This window comes from Pogona vitticeps, chromosome 1 (assembly GCF_051106095.1).
Source record: "Pogona vitticeps strain Pit_001003342236 chromosome 1, PviZW2.1, whole genome shotgun sequence".
Classification (NCBI taxonomy): Eukaryota; Metazoa; Chordata; class Lepidosauria; order Squamata; family Agamidae; genus Pogona; species Pogona vitticeps.
The window spans coordinates 298,140,191-298,152,233 of NC_135783.1; the positions used below are offsets into that span (position 1 = coordinate 298,140,191).

The window sequence follows — 12,043 nt, forward strand, 5'->3', positions numbered from 1 at the left end:
GCACGTAGCGTGAGCTCGAAGTTTGGTGAAGTAAGCACAGGGATGGTGACAATTGTACACTTTGTTCAGGCAAGGGGGACATGTAAAAGAATGTTGCACTGTAGTCTGATCTTGTTAACAGTTCTTGTGACTCAGTTGTGCTGTCCTTAGTGATACTTAATTCTTCAATAATCCATTAGAATCTGATTGTCAATGGAGGCAGAAAATTGCTGTGGAAGCAAGCACTTGTTACTTTGAGAAGAGACTGCAAAAAGTGCTGGTTTCCCTAGAACTGCCAGAAACCTTGATTTATACACAATGCTGCTCTGTCAACATGGTGCTGGTTCAGCATCATCCTTGCATGCATGGACTTGGCAAGTTTTTAAATGTCACATTTTGTGTAATTGGTTGAATCTCTGAATAGGATCCTCTCCTTTGTGTTAAAGGATGTCTAGTGCAGAATTTTATGCTGACATTCCCTTGCCTTTGTCTACTTTCTCCCAGGGTACATTTGTGGAGGCGTTGTTTTGTTGTGTTCAGGATCTTGAAAGAACAATATAACACTCTGTGATCACTGTAGGACCAGTGTGATGTCGGAAGAACCTTGCATATTCATGTCAGAGATTTAACATTTGTATTTTAACGTGCAGTGAATTTTTGATGTGCATAAGTTTCATTTATATATGAAAGCAAATTTCATGAATTTCTGAATTGATTTTTTTTTTTTAAAAAAAAATCCATATTATGGAATTTAATCGTCATTGCAGATACTTGCTGTAATGGAGTGTATAGGGAGAAGAATTAAATGCCTTCACATTGTGATCCAGGCCTACTACTCCAACAGCTATTTGTAGTTCAAAAATTACTGTAACATAGGTTGCATATATGGTTTGAACCTAAGAGGGATTTTGCTGAGACTATTTACATTACTGTTGCTACTGAGGCATAATGTGTTTCCTTTGTTGTATTTCACTTGTTATAGGTATTGATTTTATTGTACAGCAACAGGTGCTTCAGGAATATAAAATCATTTCACAAATAGCAATAGTAGTAGTGTATCAGAAAGTGAACAGTTACTCTGGAATGTCTCAGGAATATTTGAGGGAGTAATCAAAAGTTGATATAGTAGTTCTCTCCTATCACAACTGCTCCAGACACCAACTAAGAATGTTTATCTGGCCTTTTTCAGTAATATGTGTAGTCAGTAGGTAAGGATATAGTATGGCTTGGATTCTAACTTCAGTTCTCTAAATGAAATAGACCTCTATTCATGGAATGGGACCTCTGTGTTATTTCCCTCCCTCTTTAGCTCCCTCTGCCACATGAAATCTGTTTCTGATGGCTGGGGAATTTCTGGAATGGACCAGCTTGTGCTGTGGGGTGTTTCAGAAGGAAATGAGGAAATAGGACAAATCGGGGGTGGGGGGTAGGGGTAGAGAAATGGCAATACTTAGAATTTGCATATTATCAGCAGTATTACGCTTGTTAAAAAGGTGAAACTATTTGTACAATTGTTGACTTAAAGAAAAATAACTCCTGTGAGAACTGGAAAAAAAGTTGCTGTGTGCAAGGCTTTGTTTTCTGAGTCCCTTGACTAATTGCTATCTTCCTTTCTCTTTATTTATTCTAGGTTCAAAGCAAGTGTAATTACTAAAACTTCGGGCCTTAAGTTTTTTGACATGTGCAGCAAGTTGACTACTTGTTGAAATGGACAGACAGAGGTTTCCAGAAAATCAGAGGTGACAGAACAGACCTTTTAACACCAGATTAAATGATAACACCTGGGATCTCATGCAACCTTTGTATTTCCTGGAGTATCTTCTCCGGAAGAAAAGTGTACATTCAAAAGGCAGACATGACTGTGTTTTCCTTTGCAGCTTACTAAGAGTGAACACGTTTTCCAATAATGACCAGCTTGAAGCGGTCCCAGACTGAAAGGGCTGTTGCCACTGGAATGTCAGATGGAACTCCTAAAGTCCATTCGGATGACTTTTACATGAGACGCTTTCGGTCACAGAATGGCAGCTTAGGATCTTCAGTGATGGCTCCAGTAGGTCCCCCACGCAATGAAGGGTCTCATCATCTTACTTCTACTCCTGGAGTTCCTAAAATGGGGGTTAGGGCAAGAATTGCCGACTGGCCCCCAAGGAAGGAAACTTTAAAAGAGAACAGCAGATCAAGTCAAGATATGGATACAACAAGCTGCCTTGATAGTATGTCTTCAAAAAGTAGTCCTGGGAGCTCTATTAACTTGAACGCTAGTGACTCTGTCATGTTAAAGAGTATCCAGAGTACACTTAAAAATAAAACAAGACAATCGGATAACCTAGATTCTAGGTTTCTTACTCCTGATGGTTATCACAGCTCCCCAAGGAAAGCTCTTCGTAGAATAAGACAGCGTAGTAATAGTGACATCACCCTAAGTGAACTTGATGTGGATAGCTTTGATGAATGTATCTCACCCAGCTATAAATCTGGGCCATCATTGCACAGAGAATATGGCAGCACCTCATCAATTGATAAGCAGGGTACTTCAGGGGATAGTTTTTTTGATCTGTTAAAAGATTATAAAGATGATAAGTCAAATCAGAGAGTCCTGGGTTCTAACAAATTCGGTGATCTCCTTATAGCTAGTGGAAGCAAGGGTTCAGGGTTTTCTCTGGATGTAATAGATGGACCCATCACTCAGAGGGAGAACCTCCGATTATTTAAAGAAAGGGAAAAACCACTGAAGAGGCGTTCAAAATCAGAGACTGGAGATTCTTCCATTTTTCGAAAGCTCCGTAATGCCAAAGCTGAAGGGGACCTAGGGAAATCTTCGGATCTTGAGGACAGCAGATCAGAAGACAGTGTCAAACCTTGGACTTGCCCAAAATGTTTTGCCCATTATGATGTTCAGAGCATATTGTTTGATTTAAATGAAGTGGCAGTGAACCGGCACAACGTTATTAAGCGAAGGAATACAACAACTGGAGCTTCTGCTGCGGCAGTTGCATCATTAGCTTCTGGACCTTTGTCCCATTCTGCAAGTTTCAATTCCCCAATGGGCAGCACAGAAGACCTGAATTCCAAAGGAAGTCTCAATATGGATCAGGGAGATGATAAAAGTAATGATCTTGTGATGAGTTGTCCTTATTTTCGTAATGAGATTGGTGGGGAAGGAGAAAGAAAGATCAGTCTCACCAAATCTAACTCTGGATCTTTCAGTGGCTGTGAAAGTGCCTCTTTTGAGTCTGCTCTTAGCTCTCATTGCACAAATGCAGGAGTAGCTGTACTTGAAGTGCCCAAAGAAAACCTGATGTTACACTTGGACAGAGGGAAAAGATACATTGTTGAACATGTGGATCTTGGTGCATACTATTTTCGGAAATTCTTCTATCAGAAAGGTGAGCAGTCATCACTTATGACCTATTGTAATCATTCATTCCTGTTTACCAAACATTTTCAGAGCAATGTCTTGGTTAAAAAAATACTTCTTTTTCATGGTACTTATGGCTGGACAGCCAAGTGGTTTGGATATATGGCTGTGGAGCCAGGGGCTGGGAGTTCAATTCCCCACTGTATCTCCTACTAGTAGAACCAACCTGTGTGCTTTGAGCAAGCTGCACAGTCCAAGGTGCTCTCCTCAGAAAAGAATGGCAAATGACTTCTGAGTACTCTCTACCTGGAAAATGCTAAAAAGTGTCAACATAAGTCAGAATTGACTTGACGGCACATGATGATTATTAGTTTTTTTGAAAAGCCCACCAAGTGTGAAAAATTTCACTTTCATTTATATTGTCACAAAGCCTGAGCAAAAGAAGCAGGCTACAGAAAAGCTGTAGTGAACACATTAAAATATATGGGAAGGAGCTGAACCATAGACATTATGTGGATAGTACATGGAGTTCAGAGGCTGCAGCTTCCCGTGCCATCCACAGCAAAAGCAAGAGCTGTGATTTAATGTTAAGTGGGGTCAGGTTCAGAAACTATTTGACTTGACCATAATTCAAACCTGTCGGAACTTTGGAGAGCTGTATCCACTCCTCCAACATCCTTCAGATTTTTTTTCCTTACAAAATGATTTTTTTCCCCTGAAGAAGTGTCCTTGTGCCCTCTACTGGCTGAAAACATTTTAAAATAAAAAGATTGGTGTGTGGGGGGGCACCTAAAAACACTGCAAAATGCTTCCCATCTCCCCTAAAGAACACAAAAGGACTTTCTGAGGCAAATGTTCTAGGGAATGTTTTTTGGGCTTTGAGGGCTGAATATTATTCATCTCTGTGTATTCATGTCTGAATACAACCACTGTTGAAAATAAACTAGGAGAGATTCTGGGATTTTTGAAACCTGTTGCATTGCTTTCTAATATACCTTTTTTATTATATGCCATTAAGTTGTTTCTGATTTACAGTAATCCTGATAAGGATTTTCAAACTATTTGGAGTGAACCTTTGCTATCCCCAGTGAGTTTCCGTGGTGAAGTGAGGATTTAAAGTCAGGTTTGACACTCTATCGACTATACTGTATTGACTCTGTAATCTTAATATACATGTTTGGATGGTTAAATAACTTCTGAAAAATTCTATCCCTTCTACGAACCCTTCTCTCTTTTTAAATGCGAAAGAGCACTGGAACTATTTTGGGGCAGATGAGAACCTTGGACCTGTAGCTGTCAGTATCAGAAGAGAAAAACCTGAGGAAATCAAAGAGAATGGGTCTCAATACAACTACCGCATCATTTTCAGAACCAGTGAGGTAAGAAGTAGATTGGAAATATAAAAATAAGATTTTTGTAAGAAACAACTTGTCATTCATGTTACTGTAGGGCTCCTTAAGTAGGGAAAGACAAAAAGCAACAATTCTGAAATATCTATGGAGGTGTTCTTCAGAGGTTTCTTAGGAAATCAGTTATAATCCACAAAAACTCATACTAAAACAGATCTGTTAGTTTCAAAGGATACCATAGTACTTCTGTTTTTTTCTTTTTCTTTTATGTTGTTTTTGCTGAAGCAAACTGGCATAGATACTTTTCTGAAAAACTGCTTTAGTGGAGAGACCTTTAAATGAAGGGGCAGATTGCTGGTGGGAGATTCATATTGCACTGAAATTTCACAATAAATTCTGAAGGCAGAAAAATACAAAACTCTTCAGTTATTTCAAGACATTTCACATGTTCAGTTATGAAAGATATATTGTGATCTGCTTTCAATAATTCTTTTTAAACATAAGTAATGGCGTAAAATGTTTATTGAAGTTAAACCAGTTGACCAGAATCATACTATATAGTTGTGCCTGTGGAAGGCAAGCAGTGTAACTCATAGTTGCTTCTAACTGCTAATTAAAACATCCCTACTTGGGTTGCTTGGAGTCTGGTAGGTTGGCACACATTCAGAAGTCAAAGTAGGATCTTAATTGCCAATGAGAAGCTACCACAAATTATGCTATTAGCCTTTTACAAGTTGCCTTTTTATTTTGACCATTTTTACATTTATACGTGTATTACATTGACCCTCACATTACCCTCTTTCCCTGAAAATAAGACCTAACCTGAAAATAAGCCCTAGTATGATTTTTCAGGATGCTCGTAATATAAGCCCTACCCCCAAAATAAGCCCCAGTTAAGTCAAACCCCGCCCTCCACCATTGTGCAGCAATCAGAAGATGATGGCATGACTGTATTTGAATAAATGTTCATTGTTGTACATGAAAAAAATAAAACATCCCCTGAAAATAAGCCCTAATGCGTTTTTTGGAGCAAAAATTAATGCAAGACCCTGTCTTATTTTTGGGGAAACATGGTATTATATGGCCATTCCCTCTCTTAACTGTTGTCGTTATGTGTTGTCAAGTCAGAACTGACTTACAGTGATCCATGTTGACTTTCAAGGTAAGTGAGATATATAAGGAATGGTTTTACTAGTTCCACTCCTCCAATCAGTTTCCATGGCTGAGCGAGGATTGGAACCCAAGCCTCCCAAGTCCTAGTCGTTCTGTCTGTCCACTACACCACATTAGGTAATGCCAAAGGCTTTTTCAGTTAAAAAAAAATAGACGTGCACTTTACAAGGTTTATTATGCATCATATACAATCCTGATTAGGTCTATATTTCTTTCATAGTATGCTTATGGCCATGGCCAAAAAAGAAAAAAGGTTGAGAATGGCTGCTCTGAAGCTCCCACAGCCAAAATCTTGGTTATATAATATATATATAATTTGTAATTTTATTGCCTCACTTTAATGTCTTCAGAAAGGAGAGGCTACAGTTGTCAACTAATACAGTATTATTCTATAGTTTTAAGACTATCACTCGAAGCTTTAAAAGAGCTTACTCATTCATAGCAACTAAACATATTGCTTGTTCTGCTATATTTTATGACATTTGCTATATCATGCAAAGGTACTTACATTTGCCATATTTGGTAGTTTTAAGCCTGGTTTTGCTGGGTGTTTCACGCTTTAATTTGATAAATCTTGCTCAAATACTATATAGTGTACATCTGGAACATTTTGTTTGCCAACTGAAAACTAAACTCAAATACTATAAATATTAGTTTGCTTCGTGCATTGGAGAGTATCTATGCAGAGGAGAACATAGCACAAATGTTTTTGTTACTACCAGTAAATGAATAGAGCCGGTTAATATGCAGAATAGTTCATATTCTGTTTACTCATGCCAAAACACCACATACACATCTTTTGGCACATAGGAATTAACCTTCATAAGGTAGCCATCACAACCACCCTTTTCACAGAAGCCCTCTAGCCTGAGGAAAACTTTTAAAAACTTTTAAAAACTATTCAATGGCCAGAGATCTGCTGGCATAAATCTTAGTGGTCAGTTGCTACAAGTGTAGATACTTGCTATGACTTGATGTGCTACAGCCTTGCTTGCAACAGTAAACTTCTGAAATTTATACAGTTGGGGCTATGTTGGCTTAAATATGTAATAGGATTCCAGCCAGTGTTTCATTTCCCCAGGTTGTACAATTATGTTTTGACTTTTAAAGTGTTTGTATAGTGGTGCCTCGCAAGACAAATGCCTCGCAGGACAAAAAAATCGCAAGACAAATGGTTTTGGCAATGGGGTTGGTGACTTGCAAGACAAATATTCCTATGGCCATGCTTAGACAACATTAACTGTGTAACGAATTAAATTCATCTTGCGAGGCACCACTGTAAGGGTTTTTTTTTTCAAATTATATCTGAAAAAATATATTTTGAATGCTTTCTAGATTCAAGACTCAAGAAACGTTCTGGGCACAGCTAAGAAACTATCAAGTAACCAGATGAACTATTTCTCTTTCTTAGAGGAAGTTTTATCAAAGAAAACACAGAAGAAAAATAAAAAAGACAAAAATATTGTGGCATCTTAAAGAGTAGCTGCTGTATTTTAATGTGTGATTTCATGGACAAGTCCACTTCCTCAGCACTATCAGAGAATACAATCAGCTGAGTCTTTGCCATTTGTTCTGGCTATTTGTTGCTTCTAAGCTGTTTTTAAGTTACACAGCCACAACCATTTTGGCCCATAATATTTTATGGACAGATTTTCTCAATAGGAACACATTTATCTTTTCAAGATCAATAAAAGGACCTTGTTCTCACATTAGTTCATGGAATTCAATTTGTGAGAGAAAACAGATTGAAGGTCATGTGTCCATTTAACAAATTAACAGTAAAATTGTTACTTTTGCTTGAAATGGGAGGAATGGCCATTTCAGAATTGGTTTTCAAATTCTAGAGTTCAGTGTCACAAGAGATCTGTGTAGCCATAGTCTAAAAAGTTAACTTCTTGTTTTCCAGTCATGATACCTGGATTGATCTTTATTCCCCCCCCCCCAGTGATTTTACACCTTCAGCTTCTATAGATTTCATCTAAGTGAGAAACAATACAAAATGCTAGGTTATGTTCCAGGATGTTTGTGTATTACCTATTTCATTAAGATTAGGAATGGCAGCCTCCAGAGGTTTAGGGACATATTCATAACAGAACCTTATAGAGCATATCTGCTCCCGCAGCTCTCCAGTGCTCAAGATTTTTAATTACAATTGAATAAGAGCCTTGTATTCTAGTGCACATATGGTGGGATGCTGGGGGCTCTCAGTATGTGATGGAATTTTTACCATACCCTCCACACGGAAAATGAGAATTTTGGGGACAATTTAAAGGAAACCAATCAGAAGTGTTGGGGAATTGCATCTGGGTCTCCAGGGAGCTGAATGCAGCCCACAAAGTACATGTTGCTTCACCCTAACGAAAATGGAATACTTAACCACACTAAATATTGATTGTTAGAGTGCAGGGAGATAGTATTGTTCTTGTCTTACTGCCGCATTAACAGTAACAGAGATTGTGCCCACTACTGGGATACATCAAAAACTGAATATATAAGTGACTTGTGCACTTGCTAGCCATACCTCAAAATAATGTATGAATAAGAAATTCTTGGATATCCCAGAAGGAAGAAGGGATGCTTTTCTTGTAGAGCAGAGTGAATATTGAGTCTGTACATGTTCCCCTTCAGATATTAACACCAAACAGAAAAAAATAGGTGCATAGCTGAATAATTTGTATATTGACTTTTCATGTTTTTTATTATAAAGTTAAGTTATCCTCCATTTCAAGAACTGAACTTCTGCATCCTCAGTCAGTTCATCTTAAACTGCTATATAGGTCCTAGCATAATTTTTGTTTTGTAGCTTACAACACTCAGAGGCTCTGTTTTGGAAGATGCAATACCTTCAACTGCAAAGCACTGCACAGCTAGAGGACTGCCCTTGAAAGAAGTGCTTGAACATGTGATTCCTGAATTGAATATTCATTGCCTCCGATTGGCCTTCAACACTCCTAAGGTCACAGAACAACTTATGAAACTTGACGAACAAGGGGTAAGTTCCAAAGAACAAGCTTCAGTCCTTTGGTAGATCTTTATAGCAACAGAGCTATAAAATGTACTTTTTCTCCATTCTATCTGGAAATTTGAAAGAAAGCTGCCACGTATCTATTGATGCTACAGAATGAGATGGTTGGTTTGAAATTGGAGAACCTAAGATTGTTGTACATAACAAATCAATTAAGGGAGTTAACTGTTCCAAGGCATGTAACATTTTACGTACTGCATTATATCCTATCATGTAAATCTTTGTGGGTTTTTTGTCAGTTATATTCTTCACTGTATGCTACAAGGCAGTGTGTAAGACATCGATATATATCTTTCTACCAGTGACATATTTGATGCTGTGGTCTTATACTCTCTCTCCTTGTTTATTCTTTTACCAAATGAGAGCTAAACTATCTTTGAAAGGTTTTGCTCCTGCTTTCTAAAAATCAAATGAACACATTTTCTAAATGAACGAGGTTATGCCTATGCTTATAAAGCAGTATAGTTGATTGCATCCCAACTTGAATATTCTAAGGAAAAATGAGCTATCAGAAGTGGAAATACGGGTATTTGGTATAAATTCAGGAATGAATGGGGATTAGTAAGGAAATGGGTTGGAGAGGATACTGCACAGATTATCTACAATCTATGGGAAGTGACACCCTATCCTTGGTAAGATTGCACTTTCCTTTGATAGGCCAGATATGCAGCTGAGAGTGTTTCATATATGCTGGTATTTCTGAATTTCTAGGTATTATTAATGGCAAAAACCACCTGTTTTTACGCTGCTTTTAACTGGTTTGCCAGTTGCGGAATCTTCAGAAAACACAATTATAGCCTCAGGTTTCTGTACCCTAGTCATTTCCAGGCTGGAGTACAGATGTGTTGTGTAAGTGTCTCTGAAGTCGATTCATGAACTTCAGGCGGTTCAGAATTTAATAGCCAGATTGCTGATATTACTGCAGTGTTGCATTATTTGTACTGGCTGCCTATTTCTTTCCAGGATCAATTTTATGTCCTATTTTTAACATTTTAAAGCCCTGAATGGTTTGTAGTCAGGTCACCTAAGTGGCAGTCTGTTCCACTGTGTACCTACTTGAATGTCGTTACATGAAATCTGATGGGCATATATCTGTGATTACAAAATGACCATGTTCCTCTTCTCTTTCCTATTTAGATGTTTGTTTCAACTAACTGTTGACTTTTCAGTTTTTCTGTCTTTGCTGTGCTTAATTATTAGCCCATTATCTCTCTGCTGCAGTTTCAAATTGCTGATAACACAAACTTTATTGTTGTGCTTTATGCTATAATTATCATACAATTTTGATTAAATTAAATGCAGTGAAGGTGTATAGAATATCTGCAAGGATTGGTCCCAGACATCTCAATTTCAAAAATAGGTCAAATATACAGAGTTTATATTTTTTTTCTGTTGAGGTTAAATTGCTTTTTCATACAGATAGCCTGCTAATAGAGCCAACAGTGTCAATTTATCAGGCCCCATTAAAATTGTTTTAGATAACTGAAGGCTGTTTATATGCTTAAAAACTATTCTGATTACATGGGGAAAGTATTCTGATTAAAGCAACATCTACATCTTCATATCTCACAGAACTTGGCAGTTATTCAAATAGAAGGAGCTGTCATTGTGATGAATTTGTTTATCCTCCTAAACACAATGTTTTTTTTAAAGTAATATTCACACATGGGAACTAGAAATACTAGTTGGCTTAGCTTATTTGTGGTGGAGCATACCAGGCTTGTAAAAGTCACAAATGCAAGAGCTAATGTGTCTGCAAGCAGAGGAGACACTGAAGCTGCTAATACTTAATTTCACAACATGCCATTTCGGATAAGTATCTCTTCTCTTGCATCCTTTAAAGATATCAAGAGATATACTTAGCACATCAGTAAAACTTGAAACAATCTCCACTAGAAGACACTGAACTCTGACTTGTACTACCTTTGTTTTACAAAAATTAGTCTGCCCCTGTGAGGGTTGTTACAGTTCTGGGGTGGTGTTTGAAATGTAAAGCAGGATTAAATAATGTCTTTCAGATGGATGAATTATATTTTATTCCCTATTGCATTTTACATAAAAATATTTTTTAATGTCAGAGAATTAAGTTTTATTGCAGTTGAAACTTCTGTTGTTTCAAGAGCCACACAGTGTCTTTTGTTTTCTAGACCTATTTAGGCATGACTTACCAGATAGAATTCTTTTGTGTATGTATCATGCTGTGGCATAGTGGCTGATTCACAGGGGAAATGTAGACATGGGGGGAGTCTGTGAGCAGTATATCTGCACTTGATTTATATGTGTGCTTTAATTCTTACATCTTAGATGATTTATGTTGGAGATTGAACTAGCACACATCTGAAAATGTAACAGTAGGAACTTGTAGAATTGCGTTAGCATGAAATTCTATTGAATAATGTTTTAGATAGGCTGATCTTTTAGATATGGACATTCTATCTTGCTACTTGGCCCAGAGTTTATATCCTGTGCTTGGAAGAGTAGTAATACCTTATCAATGGAACTGTCCTTCCCTGATAATTCCTTGCAGAAATGTTTTCAAAATAATGTGTAAGGATCTCAGAGCCATGCTTCTTTTGTGCCTACCCAAATGGCAGGTACCTATACAGCTCTGCCATTTGTAAACAGAGCTCACCCAGCTGAAGAATCTAGCGAGGAAATTGTTATGAAGCATTCCAGCAAGCAAGATCACTAAGATTGTAATGATTCTTTGGCAACTACCTGTTTTATTTTCTTCCTTTAGCAGCTTAGCAATGGAGAACTATTCAGTAGTGAGAGCATGTCCAAGCCACTTCAGTTGATAAACTATCTCCCATGTGGATTTTTGACACACAGTAATCTTCATCACAAATCTAGGTAGTTTGTGTGCGATTCTGTTGCAGGCAAGAACTATCCTAAGAACTATCCATATCCTAAAGTACGACTTCAGTTTCTCATGGAAGCTTCCCTGTTACAGTACTATTTTAATTACATTTTATATTTAATGTAATACTGTATACATTTATGGTTCAAAATCTGCTTTCTGATCATCTTTATTCAGTGACCCTGAGCTACACAATTAATTGTCCAGCAGTCTTAGTAAGCCCCGTAAGACAAACATCTTGGCATGGTTTGACAAATTATTTTCATAGGAAAAACTATATCCTTCATTTCAAATAATGT

General features: G+C 37.5%; 1 protein-coding gene across 3 annotated transcripts in view; it reads left to right on the top strand.

Moving 5' to 3' along the window:
* SIPA1L1 (signal induced proliferation associated 1 like 1) overlaps nucleotides 1-12,043 on the top strand; it is a 220,098-nt gene that overhangs the window by 116,748 nt on the left and 91,307 nt on the right. For all 3 annotated transcript variants that reach the window (XM_020788485.3, XM_020788490.3, XM_020788486.3), the window contains 3 exons: nucleotides 1,610-3,365; nucleotides 4,586-4,716; nucleotides 8,663-8,851. In XM_020788485.3, the coding sequence (XP_020644144.3) occupies nucleotides 1,886-3,365; nucleotides 4,586-4,716; nucleotides 8,663-8,851 (1,800 nt within the window). In that variant the 5' untranslated portion in view covers nucleotides 1,610-1,885. The remainder of the gene's footprint in view (nucleotides 1-1,609; nucleotides 3,366-4,585; nucleotides 4,717-8,662; nucleotides 8,852-12,043) is intronic.